At 31.8% G+C, this 21,399-nt stretch overlaps 1 protein-coding gene across 1 annotated transcript; it reads right to left on the bottom strand.

The window, feature by feature from the left end:
* Positions 1 to 9,166: 9,166 nt before the first annotated feature.
* On the bottom strand, positions 9,167 to 19,485 carry LOC137402735 (acid-sensing ion channel 1-like). The gene is made up of 8 exons (XM_068089239.1): positions 19,428 to 19,485; positions 16,951 to 17,087; positions 16,442 to 16,540; positions 15,864 to 16,035; positions 14,613 to 14,675; positions 14,177 to 14,317; positions 13,653 to 13,763; positions 9,167 to 9,312 (listed from the first exon to the last, which is right to left on the bottom strand). Exons 1-8 carry the CDS (start codon positions 19,483 to 19,485, stop codon positions 9,167 to 9,169), a joined length of 927 nt encoding a protein of 308 aa, XP_067945340.1.
* Positions 19,486 to 21,399: the final 1,914 nt, after the last annotated feature.

Raw genomic sequence — 21,399 nt, 5'->3', positions numbered from 1 at the left:
GTACATATGTATGTGTACAGTAACATATAGGGGAGAGCGGGGTAAGTTGCCACCATTTTTACAAAATTGCAGATTTTTCACTACATATTGATATTTACTTTCCTACACTCTAATAATAGAAACATTGGACTGTTTGCTATGTAGCATCATCTTTACAAGTGATTAGCCATAATAGTTTGTTTATGGTTTGTTATTTAAAAACGGTTGTTAGTTGGTTCATCTTTCCCCAACCCTGTTCCAAGTTGAACCACCTATTGGGGTAAGTTGAACATATAGTAATAATGTTATAAGAAACAAAGTTTAAAATAAGAATAATATATCTTGCAGTAAACTATGACAATATAAGTTACATTTAGCGTATATTGTTTCTTTTAATGTCAATTTGAAAGGCGAAACCACCAACGTTGCGACCTGTAATGCCCTTTGAAATAGGTTTTAGGACTTTTACTATTCTTCCACTTCTAATAGCGTCAGAATCTTTGGTGGTGGGCATGATAAACCGATTGTAGTGCCCAACTCTCTTCAGGGAATCGATATCATACTTTTGACCAGATATGGCTTTAATCTGAGCAGCCTGTAACAGTTTTTTTTCTTTTGTATTTAACAAGAAAGAAGGTCCTACTTGAATGTCATTGGCTTGAACTTTCTCATCTGTGATTGCATTGTCACTAGAGTGTTCGAATAGCACAGGTTTTGGCTCATCATGGTTGGTGTCAGAACTCTTGACCACAGTGTGCTTAACACTCTTCATAACTTTCGACATAAGAGACCTTAGGCTGTTATTGCTTTGTTTTTTTAATCTCAATTGCCTCTTTGACAAGTGTGCCAGTAATTAAAGCCAACTTTCTCATCTTTCTCCGTTCAATGTTTTTTTTACATATGACAGGCAAGGTAATATTTCCCTTGGTGATACTTGGTGGTACTTTTAACTGATTCTTTATTGCGAATTCATAAGCCAATTACAAAGTTAAATTTTTAGACAATCCGTAGAAAGAATTGGTTAGCTCTTTCATGTGAGAGACTAAGTCTTTCTTTAATTTATTCCTGAAGATCATGTGTAGTATCCTAGTACCAGAATAGCTGATCACAGTTGGCTCATTCTTCAACTCATAAGGTGTTAGGGTAATTCGATCTATGCCATGTGCTAAAGCCACTTTCCTAACTGAAGTTTCCACAGCAACTTCAAGTAGAGCAAGATCCATCACTTCTTGGCTTGTGTTGTCAGGATTTGTTTGTCATATATAGTTTTGATGCATCAAAAATAGGGCAAATGCATGCCTATACACAGATAAATATCTGGGGTAAGTCGAAAATATCCCTGATGGGGTAAGTTGAACATATGTTCAACTTACCCCATCAGCCCTGGTTCAACTTGCCCCATAGGAAGAACAAGGATGATTTATTAAATGAAAGGTAAAATTTGCGTTCAATTGAAATAACAATATCCAATAATTGTTTTCTATGCAATAGACATCCAGCAGCAAAAAATTTCCAGCAGCCAAGATGAATGTCTGCCTTCAAGCCTAAAAGTCTATTATGCCATCATATTCACTTTTAGGCAGTAAAATTGACTTATGTAAACTTTTAGCTTAGCTTGCAGGTCTGTATTGGCTGACTATTCAGAGAAAATGATGTAATCACGCTGCGCTAGTCATGTGACCAATAAATTAAATTAAAGCTATCCAGAAGAAGGCAACTCTTGTGGTGGTTCAACTTGGACATAGGTTCAACTTATCTCACCCTCCCCTATTTTCTATATATATATATATTTCTCAAAGTCTGTGTGGAAATCCAACTATAGATCTTAAAATCTTGATTTTCAGCAATCTGACGGATTGGAACTCACGACGGCTCTCTCATCACCGAGAGTTTTATCTGTCTGCTCTACCACTGTGCTATTATGCCATAGTGATCATGAGCGTTTTCATATAAAAGATAACACCGTGCGTGTGCAAATTATTCTAGCCTTAAGTTTTTTACCAAAGATTTTGAGATTTGTTTACCTCGGAGCTCGAACATAAATTTGGTTCTCGACTAAACTGGAGCGTGTGTATTGCAATTAAAAAAGCTCCGGAGATGCTCGGAAACCAATAAGCAATTTACGCTTCTTTACAATTCTGTACAAAAAGGGATAAACCATGTGAGACGACGCCTCCTATACCGAAAAAATTTGCTAGGGATTTAATCCTTCCAGTCGAGTTACCCTAAATTATTTTGGATAATGAGTCTCCTTTAAAAATGTAAAGTAAACAGGCCATTGCTGTTTATATTTTCTTTTTCTTAGGATTTTTGATGTAACTATCCGTTGCATATTTTTTAGTATTGTATTTTAATCTTCAATGCTTTGGATGTTTCAAAAGCCAAACATACGAAATGTTAAATTTAACTTTCTTTTTCCATCATCATAAAGATAAAACAATTTATTAAAATTAAACACGATCTATATAAACCCGTTTCTATTTATAGTATGCAGCATACAGCGGTACATCTTATTGTGTAAAATGTTGAAAACATACTTTACCGAAGTATATCTCTAAATTTACTCAAGTTTTTCCTCATCTTGGAATGGATTAAAATCTAAATAATTTTATTTTAGTAGGAAAAGTTGTTTGGATCTCAAAAAACTTGGTTAGCAACGCTAGAACAACTTAACACATAACGTAACTTAACTGGTAACACATAACAATTTTTTGGAACGACTATGTTCGATAACTGAGGTTCCACTGTACGTTACTGAAAGCTATACATCACTGAAAGTTATGAAATTTTAAATGTACAGTGGTTTGAAAACATTTACAGTTTTTTTATTGAATTTTAATTTAGTTGTCATGCACAAAACCTTTTTCTCATAATATGAAGTTTGAAAGTTACAGTTGTTAAGTAAAGATGTTAAGTTAAAGATGTAAAGTAAACAGGCCATTGCTGTTTATATTTTCTTTTCCCTATGATTTTTGATGCAAATATCTATTGCATTTGTTGCTGTGTTATTATCTATTTTTGCAATTTTTAGCATTGTATTTTAACCTTTACCGCTTTGGATGTTTTAAAAACCAAACGCACAAAATGTTTACTTTTGTTTTCTTTTTCCATCATCATCAATATAAAACATTTTATTACAATTAAGCACGATATATACCCGTTTCTATTTATAGTATGCAGTACACAGTACAGATTATGGTGTAAAATGTTGAAAACATACCGAAATATATTTCCAAATTTACCCGAGTTTTTCCTCATCTTGGAATGGATTAAAATTTACATAATTTTATTTTAATGGGAAAAATTGTTTTGGATCTCGAAAAACTCCGTTAGCAACGCTAGAACAGTTCCGCTAGAATAGGTTGAACTGTACATTATTAAAAGCTGAAAGCTATGAACTTTTAAATTTACAGTGGTTTGAAAACCTTTTCTTCATGATATGAAGTTTGAAAGTTACAATTGTTTGAACAATTTTGAAAACCTTTACAGTTGTTTTTATTTTGTTAAATGTTATTCATTTTGTTAATTAGCGTTTATTTTAATAGCAATATAGTATAATAACAAGCGCTATTTCCTTTCCTCAACAGCCAAATGTTTTGTTCGTGAAATGTGTGTTTACAAAAATTTTCTCTCAGGTCTCACTTTGTGTATTAGCTTTCACATCTTTCCTTCTAAACTTAATCAATTAGTAATTCGTAACTATTTTCACATTTTACAACAATCATTTGTAAGTTTAATGTAAGATTATCTGTAAGGTTTATCGTTAGTATCGGTTATTCCTCACTCTTTTATATTTACATACTTTGAGAAATATATATATATATAAGTAGATTTACATTCTCTTATTACATTTATAAACTTTGTATAACTTTTGAAGTTTATAATATAAGTTTTTACAGTATGTTACATTATCATTTTTATTGCAGCTTGCATTTTTTAAACATAGTTTGAGTTTAATATCTGTTTGAAGTTTAACCTTTATTCATTGTCCTATCACTGCTACCTATTATTACTTAGTTAATTTCCATCCTTATTAATATTAATTCTTTATTCAACAAGTAGTGGTAGACATTGTTCTAATAAAATTTCAACCACGAAATACTACCACACTCTGTCATATTGTTTATTAATCTGTTAAATACATGTATTCTCAGAAGTTGCAAATTATCTAATACCTCCAAAGAAAAGAACCTGTTCTGCACAAAATCATTCCCTCATGATATGAAGTTTGGATGTTACAGTTTGACATGGTTTGAAAACTTTTACAGTTGTTTTCTTTCCTAATTTATTTCAACTACAGAAAACACTTTTCTCATGATACGTAGTTTAAAAGTTAGAATGGTAAGTGTTGTTATCTGTAAAGGACAAATCAATTTTTTGTCCAAAGACTTAATTACCCAGGCAACGCTGGGTGGTACAGCTAGTATATATATATAAATATATATATATATATATATATATATATATATATATAAAGAAATGGTTTCTTCACTCCAGTTAACCCATGTGGGTGGTAATTTCTGCTCGACATGTAACTCGGGTCACCTACCAGTGACCTGGAAGATGGTGCACGCGCTGCAAGATCTCAGCTGTTCCCAATAGCACACTTTTCTGTAACTCACCTGAGTTAATTGTTGTCGGTATCTGGGCAAGCCACATTTTATGCACCGGTGTTATTGCGCCCAGTGCCTCAATGACTACTGGAATTACAGTTGTTCTTACATTACTGCATTTTTAAATCTCTCTTCCAAAAGGGAGATGTTTCTCTACCTTTTCTTTTTCTTTGCTGGCTAGGATTTTTCTATTAAAGTATGTAAGTATGTACATACACACGTACATACGTATGTCCATATGTACGTGTGTACATTCGTACATACATTTGTACGCACATACATACGCATGTACACACTTTTTTACATAAATACATACACTTCTACATACACTTGTACATATGTACAAATGTATCTATGTGCATACATACGTACATACAAACGTACATGCATACGTGAATACATACATACACACATGCATACAAACATAAATACGTATGTATGTACATACATCTGTACGTACACACATACTTACGTACATGCATACTTACATACGCACATACGTATGTGCATACATACATTGGAACATACATGCATATGTATGTACATACGTACGTACATATGTACATGCATATGTACATACATATGTACGTACATACATACGTACATATGTACATACATACATATGTACAAACGTACGGATGTACATACGTACAAACGTACGTATGTACATACGTACATGCATACGTACGTGCATACATACATACATACGTACGTACGTACATATGTACATACGTACATACGTACATACGTACGTACGTACATACATACGTACGTACATACATACATACGTACGTACATATGGACGTACGTACGTACATACATACGTACATACATACATACGTACGTACATACATACGTACGTACATACATACATACGTACGTACGTACGTACGTACGTACATACATACATACATACATACATACGTACATACGTACGTACATACATACGTACGTACATACGTATGTACATACATACGTACATACGTACGTACATACGTACGTACATACGTACGTACATACGTACGTACATACTTACGTACATACGTACGTACATACGTATGTACATACATACATAAATACATACATACATATGTACATACGTACGTACGTACATACATACGTATGTACGTACGTACATACGTACATACATACGTACATACATACATACATACATACATACATACATATGTACATACATATGTACATACATACGTACATACATACATACGTACATACATACATACGTACATACATATGTACGTACATACATATGTACATACATACATATGTACGTAGCTACATATTTGTATTTGATCAAAAGTGGATGTCTTCTTTTTTGGAGCTACTCTATTCTTCTCTGACAATTTCTGTTTAAGTTTCAATGTATGTAAGTACATACGTATATACATACATACATGTATACATACATATGTACATGCACACATGCAAAAATACATACATACATGTGTATGTATGTATGTACAAATGTACATACACACCTATATACATACATACAAACTTACATACATACGTACATATGTACATACATACATAAGTACACAGATACATACATACATTCAGACATACATACATTTGTATGTACACACATATGTACATACATGCATACATATGTACGCACATACATATGTACATACATACGTACTTACATACGTACTTACATATATACGGACATATGCACATAAGTAAACACCCACATACGTACATACATACATATGTACATATGTACATACGTATGTATGTACGTATGTACTTGTTTGTACTTGATGAAAAGTGGATGTTTTCTTTTTTAGAGTTACTCCATTCTTCTCTGACAAATTTTGTTTGGGTTTCAATGTATGTATGTACGTATGTACATACGTACATACATACAATGAAACTCAAACAGAAATTGTCCGTGAAAATTGGAGCAGCTCCAAAACAAGAAGATATCCAGTTTTCATTGCGGCTAGCTTTTTGCTGTCAACAACCTTTATTACTTCCATGAATAATATCATTCCTAACTCTACTAATTATACAATTAGTCAAAAAGACAATAGAGCAAGGTTTGGTAGCTGCTTTCCAGAAGGATTTCTGTCAGTCTCCCAACAACCAACAACAGGGGCATCATCGTCGGTTATGAGACTCGTGTCAAAAAGGTGTCTGACAAATTTTTTTTCCTTTCAAGGGTAACAGAAAAAAACATGTTCAGCGGTGGTTAGAATATTCTGTTTACATTTGACAGCAAAAAGTAGCAAGTTTTTACTTTTATTTGACTTGCCAGAATATGCTTATACCGTTGCCATGCTTCTCCATGTGGACAGACTGTATAAAAATATAATTATCGTAACAATTTCAACTTTGTGTTAACATTTGATGTACAATGTAGGTGTTAAAAGCAAAGCTAAATAAACTAAACTGTTGATTTGAGTATGAAACACATTGTGAGATAACGGTAATATAACCAACACTGAAAAGATCTTTAATATTCAAGCTTTAAATTTCTCATACCTTGCCTGTAAAACTTAAGTATATAAGTATTAAAATGCTTTGATATTTTAAATTCATTAGTAATATCCACTACATAAAAGATTTCCAGTTGGTATTGGCTAGTATTTTACTCACCTTGATAGAAGCTGCGCATAAATGCGTTCGGCAGATGTTTGGGTACATTGTCCATAGAGTGATGTTTTACTTACCTCATTGAATAGCTTAAACATAATTGATTTGTAAAAATAAAGTTTATATTTATCCATTTATCTGCTTCATTTTTTGCAATTAGATAATATTTTATTCTGCAACAATATATCTACTTTACAACAATATTGTCATCCTTAATTGGCTATTAATGTGTTACACCATTTTGATGCGATTATAATAGAACACAAACATGGCTTGAGTATATTAATAGTATATTAGGCAGTTGTTCCCTCATGTGCCTCACATAACCTTAATATGCCACACTTGAACAAAAATATACAAGAGAAAAGCAAAATGGCTTCATCGATCCAGAACCTATTCTCTTTGTTACATTTCTGTTCACTAGTTAAAAATGATTTACATGAGCAAACATGACATAAATATCTGCTTCGCTTCTGCAGAAAATAATGTAAAACATTAAAAACATAGAAAATAAAGCATTTAATCAAAATACTTTTAAGTATTTATGCAAAATATTTTATGCTTGCTTTCATATTGATTGCAGCATTTCATGTTTATAATATAATTAAATCTCAATAAATCCAAACAAATCTAGTCTAAATGAGTAGAATGAACCATAGATTAGAACATAATTTGGTTTTCCTCAATGTTGAAACCAAAAGTGTGTTTAGACTTATTTGTCTGCCAACGCGTTTGAGAAGAGAAGAAATGTTTTTTGGTAAATTTTAGAATTTTGTGTGACATAGAAAAGTATGAAAAATATGGTTTGAGCAAAATTACCAAAGGTTACTTAAAACTAAGCTCCCATTACCTGTCACAACAATATAACTGGTAACATTGGCAGTAGAAAACATGGTTTGGTAATTAATTATAAGCAAACAAAGTTTATTGGTAATGCAACGGGTATTGTATGTTTACCAGATATTAACATCAGTGCAAAAATTTTTTTTGTTTATTTTATTCAATTGGCCAAAGGGAACAAATTAGATTTACAGTTATACCTTGAGATGCGAGGGCCTCAAAATACAGTTAATTTGAGAAACGGAAAAAAATTCGCGAAAGTTTTTTTTTAGGTACAGGAAAAATTTGAGATACGAACCCACAAGATGAATTCCGATGCCACCACTAAGTAGTTGAGTAATTTAGTTATACTTATGAGAACAGAATGGCTCAGTCTAAAAACTTCAGTGTAGCTCAGCCAGTTTAAAATTGTTTAGAGAAAACCGGCTAAAAAGATGCATTAAACAAGTCATAAAACAAGAAAAGAGAAATAAATTTAAAAACAAATTAGAATGAAGTTCATTGTAACTTAAATTAAGACTTTTTAAGATTGTTTATAGTACGCTAAATTTATTCAGGTTCCAACTAAAGTTTGCTCAAACGTAATGTTACCTAGTGTCAGAAAAGTAAAGTGTCACAAACGAGTAGTGTGAGAAAGTGTAGGGCATCAAATGTGTCATGAAATATCTTGCAAAATGTAAAATGAGTTAAAAAGTTCTATTAAATGTACGTAACAATGTCACATTTTGTGCAAATTATAAAATTAAGTAAGTGTTTATTTATGAGCATACATGGCCACATAAAACTATTAACAAATAGTTTCCTTTTTTGATATATTTTTTACAAGTCTGTTCAAGAAATTATTATGATCTTGCATTCAGTTATTTTATACAAGAATAATTTACTGGTGAGATGAGTGAATTGGCATATGATCTCTTTCACGAAACGCATCAAGCTCGTATATCAAAGTATTACCGTAAAATAGTTTAAAACCTCCTTGGCAAAAGGTGAATTTTCCCATGATTAAACTGTTTTGTTCCAACTTAGCAAAACATCAAACCCTTTACAATGCTAGTCTAAACACAATTTTAGTTTTGTAAGAATTTTAAACCTCGTCATCAATAAACTGTTTGGCTTTATTTAAAGGCTGTAACAGTATTTCTGGCTGTCGCATTTCTCTTCAGTATCAGCAGCGAAAGCTTGATAAGACCAAATTCTATAAATTCTATGAGTGTGAGAAAACTAGCTCCAAGACAGATTCCAAGTGTGCCTCCAAGGTTTGCTGCAAATTGTACAACCACTGTTGATAAACGTAAGTTGGAGAGAATATAGATCCTACTTATTGTTAAAATTAGTGATGCTATCATTGGAAAGTCTCATTAAAAAAGTCTTTTCAATTACACTTTTGCATTGTAATGCAACATTTCATTATCTCTCATTACACTTAGCATAGGCTTTTTTATTCTATATATATATATAATTAGATCCTAATGTTTGCTGTCTGTCAGTTAGTCTGTCTGTTCCTGTGTTCAGTGGTAGAGAATGACAACTAGTAATGAACATTCCTTTTGACACTGGAATTGACCTCAGTGCCTACAGCTCAACAGTCAACGGTTTATAAAATACACTACACTGTCTAACTAGCATACTATGAAATAAACTGGGTACATACTTATTACGCAAGCCTGTCTTTTATAGCTTCACATTCAACATTGCAGCTAGTGTTATGCATGAAGCCATACCACAAGGAAAATATGTGGCAATTTGTGAACAAATATTCTTAAGCTCACGTGACCTAGAAGACTATTGCAATCAGTATGATTCTATAGCGAGAACTGTAGCTAATACAGTATCAATGACACAAAAATAAACAGAGTGCAGAAAATAAATTTAACTTTATCATGTAAAAGTTAGAATGGTAAATGTTATAGATGTTTAATAAAATTAATTTTCTTGCTATAAATTTCTTTACCATCTATGCAATGCCGGGCATTCACCTAATACCATGCTAGCAGTAAGTCAACTATCGCCAACTTTTTCCCTCTACCTCAGACCACCCTTTACCTTCCTTTAGACTCTGGCTACACATTTTGTTAATTGCTACACTACATTGGGGGCAGAAATCCGCCAACTTATTTACTGAAGTGATTGTTCTTAATGTTCGTAAATGCTCACTCTTTCAACTAATATAAAGTTTGAGACAACAGCTTGAGTAATTTAGTGCAATGGAAAGAATTGTTGGTCTGACAACTGGATGATAACAAGATCAAACCTTCCATAATGCAGTTTTTAATTCCTAAATTTTAGTTGCTTTAACTGAACAGATAACAAGCACTAAGGTTTATTTGGTCACATGAATTAAGTGCTGTAGCCAGTGCCATAAAGAACATTTTCCTGTCATCATGGTTACCTGGCCAACCCTTTCTGCTACCGGAGAAGACTTGGTGACCATTGAGACACTTGGACAACCGAATAGACCGTATAGAAAACTGAACTTGAAAAAAATGGAAAAATTGAAGGAGTCTCATAAAAGAAGAAATTTTATAAAAGAAGCAAGGCACTACAGCTGTTTTGGCAGGGTATTATTGCGCACACGCTCTTTTCATGTATGTTCATATACTATACCGGCCATTCATGTATTCTCATACATGTATATATATATATGCGTATATATATACATATATATGTATATATATGTATATATATATACATATATATATATATATTTCTCTATATATATATGTGTGTTGTGGTCTTCATATATATATATATATATATATATATATATATATATATATATATATATATATATATATGAAGACCACAACATATATATATATATGTGTTGTGGTCTTCATATATATATATATATATATATATATATATATATATATATATATATATATATATATATATATATATATATATATATATATATATATGTCTTCATATATACATATATATATATGTTGTGGTCTTTATATATGTATATATATATATGAACACAACACATATATATATATATATATATATATATATATATATATGTATATATATATATATGTGTTGTGTTCATATATATATATATATATATATATATATATATATATATATATATATATGAACACAACACATATATATATATATATATATATATGAAGACCACAACATATATATATATGTATATATATAAATATATATACATGTATATATATATGAAGACCACAATAGAAAAAACTGCGATGTCACATTTTGGATTTTTTGAGTTATTGCTACCGTCCTGTAGTTTTGGCACTGTAGAATTGTACAGTAAATTGAAAAGTTGAAAAAACCAGTGTTGTCTTATGAAAATCTGTTTTTAAATTTTATCCTCAAATGAATAAACAGAAGATGTCCAAGTCGTAATAATGAAAAATCCAATCAGTCTACCAGCTAACCAATCAAACAGCATTTTGCTCGTCAACGCCGTCTTGCATTATTTAACGTTGCTTAGCTAGCAGCAATGATCCATGCTTAACACATACATGTTCGTTAAATTATCATTAATAATGACGCTATCTGGAAATACATCTGAGTATTAAGAATAAACTGAAAAGCCCAGAAAACTAAGAAAAGGTGGTAGAGTACAAAAGAAAACTAAAAAGCAAAAGGTTTCTAGCCACACAACAAGAGAAAATTGCTTATGCAAATGGTGAAAGCGCTTTGAAATTGTGTTTGCAGCTGACAGGCAGACATTGTTTACTGATTTTAAACAATTTTAATCTACAAAGAATCAACAAGACGCTTATGTATTTTTGCTAGTAACTGTGTGTAAAGTGGAGAAAAAAAGGCTCCATTGAAAGTCACATTAGTCCGGAAGTAGTGGAGTTAAATTTGTTCTGTGATGAATACGCTGGACAGAACAAAACTACACAACCACTATTTTCATTGGATTGTACATGAGAAAACCTTTTTAACAAGATCACAATAAGCCATTCAATGTGTGGAATTTTTTACATGGAAGGTGATTGAGACATGAATGCATTGAATTGTAAGTTAGATGTAGATCTACCGTCTGATTAAGTAAAGTTGTTTCACAATGCTCACAGACATCCTAAACCTTTTAAAATAATTCATCTTAGCGGCTCAAAGCTTTTCAATAACACAGAATATCTTAAACAGATGTACCGGATAACTTGCCCAATGAAAACTAGGCCTATACGTCATGTGAAAGTTGCGAATACAGAAAGCAAGCTCAGGGCGTTTTATAGAGAATTATGGAATGGCAGTTACATCGAGACTGCGATTGAAAAACCATCTAAGCTTTCTCGTTGAACTCAATCAACTTGCATTACCACCAGTCAATTGCGAATCAGCAAAGCAAAACGCCAAGATTTGTCTGTCTATAAATGAGTTTGTAAATTAGATAATCAACCATTTTTTGACAATCTTACTACCAGGGATGTTGAAACGGCAGATAGTGATGAAATTTAGACATTGTAGTAAAATTTCAAACTGTTATCAATTAGTGGTTGTGTTACTGTTATTATATTATAGCTAAATATAGTTTAAAGTGGAAAAAATATAATTTTTTATTGAGCAAAACTTTTTTAGTGCATTCAAATGGGAAATCAGTGATTTCTGTTGCCAACATGCATGCTCATTTTTGACCACTAAATTCCAATAAACCAATATTCAGAGTTAAAAATGTTATTTTACAAGCACCAAACTATGTATCTGTCAATAAACTCACATATCTTTGTCATAACTGTATTTTTTTGCATAATCAGATCTCAAAACTTAAAAATTGATTTTATCGAAACTGCAAAAATGTGACATCACCGGTTCTTTTTTGATTGGGGTCTTCATATGCATGTTTATATATATACCTATATACATCTAATAAAGATATATGTATTGTTGGTGGCTAACACATGGTGTATTTATGGCTTGACTGTCTTGTGGAAAGTAAAAGGAAGCAATAATTTTTTTACACACAAGCATACAGTTTGTCAGTTACATGGATATTAGTAACATGATGACCATAACCCTATATAATCATATAGTCTTATAAGTATAATGTATATTCTATATATATGTAGTTATACAAAGCCTTGCACTCTCAAAAAATAAAGTATTTATTTATGTATGTTTTTTAACTTATGCAAATATTAGACTGTATAAGCAGTTTAGATTGAAATGTATTTACTCCCACAATATCATTGTTCTAATTTACAGCCTTATCATATTGAGTTAAGTTAAAATTAAACATTAAACAATAATTAAAATTTATATTCAGTTAAATAAATTTGTCTAAAACCCTGTAATTAAACGGTAAGTTTATTACACTTATTATAATAGTATTCATGAGCATATTAGGCCCTACTTGTAGAAAATATTTAACAGCCACTTAAATGAATAATTCATGTTTTGTAGACAATCTGGTATCAAAATAACTTGGTTTAGTACACAAGCCGTTAATTTAGAAAGATTTAAATATATGTCTATAGAAGTGATTAGTACTTTTTAATGATGTTAGATTCCTGTTATACAAATTTTAATGCAAGCAGCAACTTGATCTACAAACCACAACTTCTATCTTAGTAGCAATTTTAAATGTTTAATTTGCAGACTTTGACTTACCAATCATGTCTATTCCTGTGTAGGCAATGCTTTCTTCAAGGTACTCATAGGACATCTCACCATAGTAGATATTAATGAGCAAGCCATTAACTTTCCAATGTTCCACACATTCTTTAAACATACAGTTATAAGAAATTCATTTTTGACATTGGCTGGAGGTCACAAAAAAGACACAATTATCGAGTGGATATTGTTCTCTTTTTCAATTGTATGCAAAAATTAGATTTATCTTTTCCTTGCTCGTTATATCCTATATATTGGAACAATCTCAAAATTTCAGTTTTATGGTCATAATTCTTTCAATATATTTTACTTCAAATATTTGATAAAAAGCTTATCTGTGTATTGCTACTAGTTCAGTCAGTGATACATTTCGATACCACGTTTTTAGCTAAGTTTATTGATGTCATTTTTTGTTGACTAGATTTTACACCATAATGACATTGTTGATGCATGGAGTGAGCACGGATGTTAGTGTTATTACTATAGCTCGTGATCTTATTACTCGCTTATTACTAACTCACCATCTTCACAGTAAGATACCTCGTTCATCCAATGTGTATTTGGAAATCCGTTGAAAGAAAGTCCAGCACTGTAACGAATCTCATAGCAAACCGATTTACAATTGCAATTTTTCAGCAGGTCTGCATTTACAATGAACTCATCTGCAAAAGAAAAATCAAGATTTGCATTAAATGATTTGGGAATTCCTTTCTCAAAAGATAAATTAACAAATACAATACAACTCACTGAATAAGCAAGTTAAAAATTTGAATTTTTTCTTCGTCAAATAGCTGAAGGCTAGCACTATCGCTTGCAGTTACTTTAGTAAAAATGTTGACCATTCAGCAAATTAAAAACTTCAAGCTTCGAATGTAATACATAAGATAGCTGACCATTTTATAAAGCTCAATCTTTATTTTAGTGACTATGGTAAAGGTGAAACAAACAGGTACTTACTTCTAGCTGTTATTCCACACTCAATCATCTCTTGAACTGTGCATGTCTGGGACCCGTTTAGCGCTGTCAAAGAGCATGCACAAATATCAATCTTTTGAAACAAAAATGAGATCGCTTTAGTCTTGCCGCAGCTTTTTTGATACTGGTTAAGCTTTAAAAAACTCAATCACCTTTGATTTCAATTGATCAAAATATCATTTCACATGCTGCTTGTTTTTAGCCAAAGTCAAGGAATTTGTTTAAAGATTTTTTCTTTTGAAATTGAAATAAAAGGCCTATATGGATGCTTCACAAAAAATGCTAAAATATAATTTTAGCAACCGTCAACAATGTGCAGTGTCCCCTATATAAACGCTTTCCGCATGACTTTACCCAGCCCTCAATCAGATATATGGATTTACATGTATAAACCTTTTTGGATGCATTTATGACTAAGTAGGTATCTTAAGTAAATTCATTGCTACATATACCTATAAACATATACGCAAAATCTATATATACATAAATAATTGTGTTACCTGATGTTGCCCGGGTAATAAAAAAGTCTAGTTGTAGTATAAACAAATTTGAAGAAAAAATAAAAACAACTGTAAAAGTTTTCAAAGTTTTATATATATTTGCATATACATGTATATACACATAATTATACATATATATGTATATGCATATATATATATTTATACATATATATAATAAAATTTCCTTCAAGTATGTTTTTATTGAGCTAATTCCATCTAAAACACATTCAGCGTTTACTTTACACAACTGTCTGGAAGGTAAAAACTCCACGCGTAGTACATTGTACTGTTACATTTTTTGCAGATCAAAACCAAAAAATGCACTGAAATTATTATGGGCAACTTTAGTTGCGATAGTTAAAATATTGTTTTGTTGCAATATTTAATGATGATGATTCTGATGTTTTTCTCCAGATGTTTCCATTAGATAATTATTTTTGTTTATTTCAATGAATTGTAGGTTTGAGAAACTACAATGATTATAATGCATATCAAAATAACTATAATCAGTGCGCATTCTGCCCTAACCTATGCTCAACTTTGCCTAAAAAAGCTAAACTATTTCAAGCATTCTAACAAGCAAGAAAATATTTGATATAGCCTGTTAACCTGTTAACCCATTAACCTGGTTGATAAGCATTTATTGTATAGTAGCAAGCAATAGCTCAAATAAATGTTTTTGATTATTGTAAACTCTCTTTAAACATAGTGAAATGTACGAGGGTATACTCACGTGGATCAAATATATCTTTGCACCCACATCTGTTGATTATGTGAGAGGCTTTGCACTCACTCTTACATGCTGAATAAGAGTAGACTGGGTAGTGATGCAGAGGGTTTGGTAGGTTATCAGTATCAAAGCAGTCTGCCTGCCCACCATCAGCATATGGAGGTTTTCGCTTTATCTGAAAAAAACATGGAGTCTTATAGTACCAGCAAAAACTTTCTTAACCTATTTACATGGTGTTTATAAGCTATTTAAAAAAATCTTTACAAAAAAAAACAAATCAGGTAAATGCAAGCGTAAAACTTAATTGCCAAACATTTTTTTTAGTTAGATTACTCCATAGAGTTATCTTTCCCTAGAGTGATAACTGCATTCAACAACACGAGCGTTTCCGGTGCCAACAAGGAGCGTTTAGGCCGTTTTTAGTTAGTTTACTCTCATTCTAAAGCAAATCCATGAAGGATGTTTGTGGCATTTGAGATAAAATAAGCTTATTTACATAAGTTTAAGCTTAAATATTTGTTTTCAGTTTTAAAAAATGTCATCAAATAAAATTGTTTTATGTTAGCACTGTAGTGCACTACCTTTTTTTTCTGCACAAGAAACTGAGTTTCTTGGCCTGGGGAGACTCCATAACTTAGCTCTGTCATAAGGGGAACCTGGGAGGCATCATGCAAAGCAACCTAAAATAAACTTGTTTTCAAATACTGGTTTGCATTTTTCTTTAAAATTTCACTGGCGAACCACCAAGGGGTGCTAAAAAATATCATTATATATGCTATGGTTAATAAAATACAAATCTTCAAAAACTTTTCCAAAAGCAGGAGGCATATGACATTTGCAATTCAGACATGAAGTTGTCATTTCTACATTTTAAAACAAGCAACCTTGGAAATGTCCCTCTTCAGATTCTACCGAGTTTTTGCCGATGCTTAAATTTTTTTTTAAATGAAAGAAGTTAATTTTATTTATCTATCATCAAAGTTTTTTCAAGAAAATGTTTAAAAATTAGTAAAAAAACCATTTTTAGACTCTACAATAGTAAATAAAAATACATTCACTAGATTTAGTTGAAATACGCATCTTTACTTACTGAGAAACTTTCAGAGTAGGAATGCGGTCCAATGTAATACTCATCAACCATGGTATTCAACACAAAATTTACTCCTCCGTTGTAACCTGGTGTGTGAGTCAAAAAGCTTCCATTATTGTTAAACTGGAAGCAGTAACCTGAAACATTTGATTGACTTATTACAAGTATAATTTAACTGTCAGGATTCAATGAAGTTTACATCAACCCTTTTATTTATAACTTGACTAGTACTCTGTCTGTATAGAATGTCATTAGAGGTTATCAGGTGTAATAACTATGTGTAGAAAATTTTGACAAAAATGAGATAGTCGATTGGTGCCGTTGTTAGAGTGCCGGTCTGCAATGCTAAAAGTTGCGACTACGAACCTTGCACGATGCAATATTTTTTCAAACTTCAACTTGTAGCCTTGCACACACTCTAAAATGTGCCTCTTATTGTAATAAAGATGGTATTACTCTACTCAGAATTAGATAAACAGGTTTTCCCATTCAGCTGTTCAAACTTTCAACTCTGATCTTTTACATCAATAAAACACGGTCACGTACATGGCTATGTAGGTACTTATTCTATGTATTAAGGTTGAGGATAACTTATAACAAATTTTGATGAAATTAAATTTTTGTGATCACTTTATTTAAGCATATATTATTTACCTATATGTATTTACTTTAATGAATATTTTAACAAATGCATTGCTTTTCCTTAACGTCTAAATAAATAGGTTTTATTGAGTGAAATATTGTAGTGTTTAACTATCAGCTTTTATCTTAGCGGTTAAAATTATGGTCATATAGGTACTGGGATTGTAGTTGAAGATATAAAAAATTTACATAAATCTTATATTTTGGGATTCATTTTTGAAAAGTCTCTCAATAATTTTGGTTTTTCAATAAAAACTTTTGTTTTAAGAATATTGTTTAAAGATTCGGTCTTATGCCCACATGCTGGTGAATATGTTTATTATCTTTTTATTGCAACATAAGCTGTATATAATATCGACACTGTTGGATTCTAAATTTAACTAAAATTGCTCAGTTTTAGAAAGGTAGCAGTCAGAAAGTCTTCAACAATTAAAACAAAAGTAAGATAAAATTTCAAAGCGGTTTCCTGAACCTTTTTTTCTTTTAAAACGTATTCAAGTTCATTTTCAGCATATGTTTTTATTTAAAGGGCTTAAGGAAAGACTGAAATCGCTTGCTAAGTTGAACAATTTTGAAAGGAAAATTTTAATTAGGAAATCAATTTTGTTGTGCCAAAATTGAACTCAACTTTAAATCTAAGTATTTAAAACAAAGTTTGATAAAGGCAGTTTTTTTCCTGAGCGTCGCAATTAAAGAAACCCCAAAAAATTCAGAAATGCAGTACTTCTTGCAAAATTTATTTAGTGTTTTGCACATTATCTCTGTTGCATCTTACCTTTCCAAATTCTACTTACAGTTTAGTTTGAGTACTATTATAAAGAAATTTCATTCTTTATACATTGTCAATTTTGAATCTGTAAGTTCTGTCTTAGAAAAACTAAAAAGTTGAAATATTTATCATTAAAGTCGCCTGTATTCCACAAAAACTTTAAAAAAGGTTTAAGTGTTGTTTGGTACTTGAAACGGGAAAAATTTTGGTGCAGAGAATTTTGTTGAAATTATTTTCAACAAAATAATTTTGAGAGAGATTTTTTTTACTTTTATAGTAGCCCTATAGTAGATGCTTCTATAATGTATACCTCTTATAACATTAATTTTACTAATGAAAAACATTTTTGGGAAATTATTGCTTCCTACGACTAAACTACTTCCATTAATTATATATAACTTGCGAATTCTCAAGTTTGATTTGAAAATTAATATATCTCATTGCACGTGCAAAAAACAAATTTTGTTTAGCATTATATCTTTGATATAAAACTTTCTCAACAATTTAGCTCATCATGATTGGTTGTCAGACGCTTTGACAATACAGATAATAGGGTAGCTGCGTCATTTTTCACAAATACAAATGCGACCAAATGGTGCAGGTGTTACAGCATCGGCCTACCGATCTGAATTTCATGTGTTGAAGTCTCATCAAAAAGTATCTTTTATCTTAATCTCAACCCCTTAGATACTTATAAATCACGAACAAGTAGTACCGCGTTTTTTTGTAAAATATTTTATGGTTTTTTCTCCTTTAGACATAAAATACTTTTTATTAGTTTTACTTTTCTGAAAACAATTGGCTGTTTTGAAAAATAATTAAGCAAATGATTGTAATCCAACGTCAAATCTGTGGGCTCTCCATCAACTAATTGTAAAATTATCGTAATCTTAGTCTATAAAACTAATGAAAATAATCATAAAAAATTGTTGATGTAAGCTAGGAAGGCTGCAGTTCCAGCACAGCTTACAAATTTAAAGAGCTAGGTCAAGTTTTTTTGTGTATGCTGAAAAGGGTGAGTTTGGAAAGATCTTGGAATGAGTCAGGCAATTTACATGTATTTTACTGTTCTTATAACGAATATAACGGAGCTCATAATCGCTTTTATCTGAATCAAATTCCATTACGAGTACCAATGTAGCTTGCAAACAAACATTAGAGCTTTAAAAGCTTTAGAGCTTAAAAACAGGCGCAAAATTGGGTATGCCTAGCAGGTAGGTATCTATGACTGAGAGCAAAACGCCTGCTTTTGTACAAACCTTTGCAAAAGCTTGTTCACTTTATGTCAACACATGTGTTTTCAACTTGGTAATTATTAGTGGATTAGATGTGCGAGAACACGAAGTCATCATCGAGACTACATAGGTACTTCAAAAACGATTGCAACAATTTAACTTTCCCAATAAGTTGGTGAGCATCGAAAACGACCTGTGCAATGTGTACAACTTCAGTGATCGAGATCGGCTGCCACCGATAGCTAGATTATTATTTTATTTAATGAAAGCTGCTGTGTGACTAGTATTTTTGTCATTTTCCCGACCACATGGCAGAATGAGAAAACTATGCCATTGGGTGTTCACTGATGTACACCAAAAAGGTTTGTGATAGAATGCGCATTTTTGCCACAGACAATCATCAAAGTATTTTGAAACCAGCCTTCAGGGAAATAACTTGTTTAAGAGCTTACTATTTTTCTGACAATTGGACAATCCTTTGCCGAACTATGACCGAAAATTATATGTACACTCATCTTTTTGGCATAAAATTCTAAAGATGGCTGTTGAATATAGCTACACACTGCTGGTAGTGTAGGGCAAATAACAGATCACAAGATTTTGAAGCTCTAAGCACAGGGTTGGTTTTTGAGTTTTATTGAAGATGATGTTATCCAGGTAGGTGTGTGTTAGTCCCACACACCCAAACTCATTTTACTTTAAATAAAACAACATGAATGTTGGAAGATGCCTAACAAAATTATTAGCTAATCTGTGGAAATGTGAAATAATCTTGACCATAACTATTTAACAGTTTAGACCGCATGTAAAAAGTTTATGGAGGTGTTTGACAACTGGCTTCACTTGTATTATTAAGTCAATTTTGATATCCAGAATACTTTTAGAAAATTAAAAACTATACATGTTTTGCTGAACCAATCTAGCAACAAATAACGTTACTAGATTTCTATACAGTGATCTTGGGGCAAAACATAATTATGTGCATCTGTGCCTAAGAGCTACGCTGGGCTAATGAGCAGATCATGTTTGTATGAGGCAGTGTCTTACGTGTAGATAAATGGTTGTGAGCCACCTTATTTTAAGGTTGCAATATTGCAAAAAGGTTGCAAGGAACTCAAAAATAAAAAAGAAACTATGAAGCAACAAAAAAGCAAGACTTATGAACGCATAAAAGTGTGACACCGTGGTTCGCTAAGTCTGTTTGCATGTCACAAAGGTGGCAAATAGCACAGGTGTTTTGCTTGCAAACAGGGACACTGAAATACGACAAAGTAAAATCTATATGTCTGTCTTTTTAGCATTGCGGTGTCATATGGGATGTTCCCCTATGCTATAGCTGTGTATCAAACTTTGTTGAAGGTAATTCAATATGTTTTGTTGCAAAGCAATCCAAAACCTTGGTAAAATTGAGCTTCCTTGTGTGCATATTGTTTCAAATATAACTATAATTGGAGAGTTTATTGTTGCGTTCTCTTGTAGTTTTTGTTTTTTTGTGGTGCAACATGCAGTAATAAAAATTGAAATCTTGAAGTACAATATTTTGGCCGGCAAAACCATATACTGCATGAAGCTTTGCTAGAAACCACCGCGATCCATGTTCCTATACCAAAAAGCAGTTTAAAGCTGAGCAAAAACTCTCACCAACTGCTGCCCAAGGTGGCTATACAACTGCTGCCCAAGGTGACTATACAACTGCTGCCCAAGGTGACTATACAACTGCTGCCCAAGGTGACTATACAATTGCTGCTCAAGGTGACTATACAACTGCTGCTCAAGGTGACTATACAACTGCTGCCCAAGGTG

The sequence above is a fragment of the Watersipora subatra genome, chromosome 8 (assembly GCF_963576615.1).
Source record: "Watersipora subatra chromosome 8, tzWatSuba1.1, whole genome shotgun sequence".
Classification (NCBI taxonomy): Eukaryota; Metazoa; Bryozoa; class Gymnolaemata; order Cheilostomatida; family Watersiporidae; genus Watersipora; species Watersipora subatra.
Note: the sequence above shows the minus strand (reverse complement) of the source record. Positions and strands in the feature narration are given on the sequence as shown.

What these genes read in the sequence shown, in the direction of transcription:
- LOC137402735 (XM_068089239.1), bottom strand. Translation starts at nt 19,485, where the DNA reads ATGGAATTTGATTCAGATAAAAGCGATTATGAGCTCCGTTATATTCGT. An exon ending in TTCTTGTGCAGAAAAAAAAG is followed by an intron (nt 16,036 to 16,441) that starts GTAGTGCACTAC and finishes TGTTTTTTTCAG; the next exon opens with ATAAAGCGAAAACCTCCATA. An exon ending in CAAAGATATATTTGATCCAC is followed by an intron (nt 14,676 to 15,863) that starts GTGAGTATACCC and finishes GCTCTTTGACAG; the next exon opens with CGCTAAACGGGTCCCAGACA.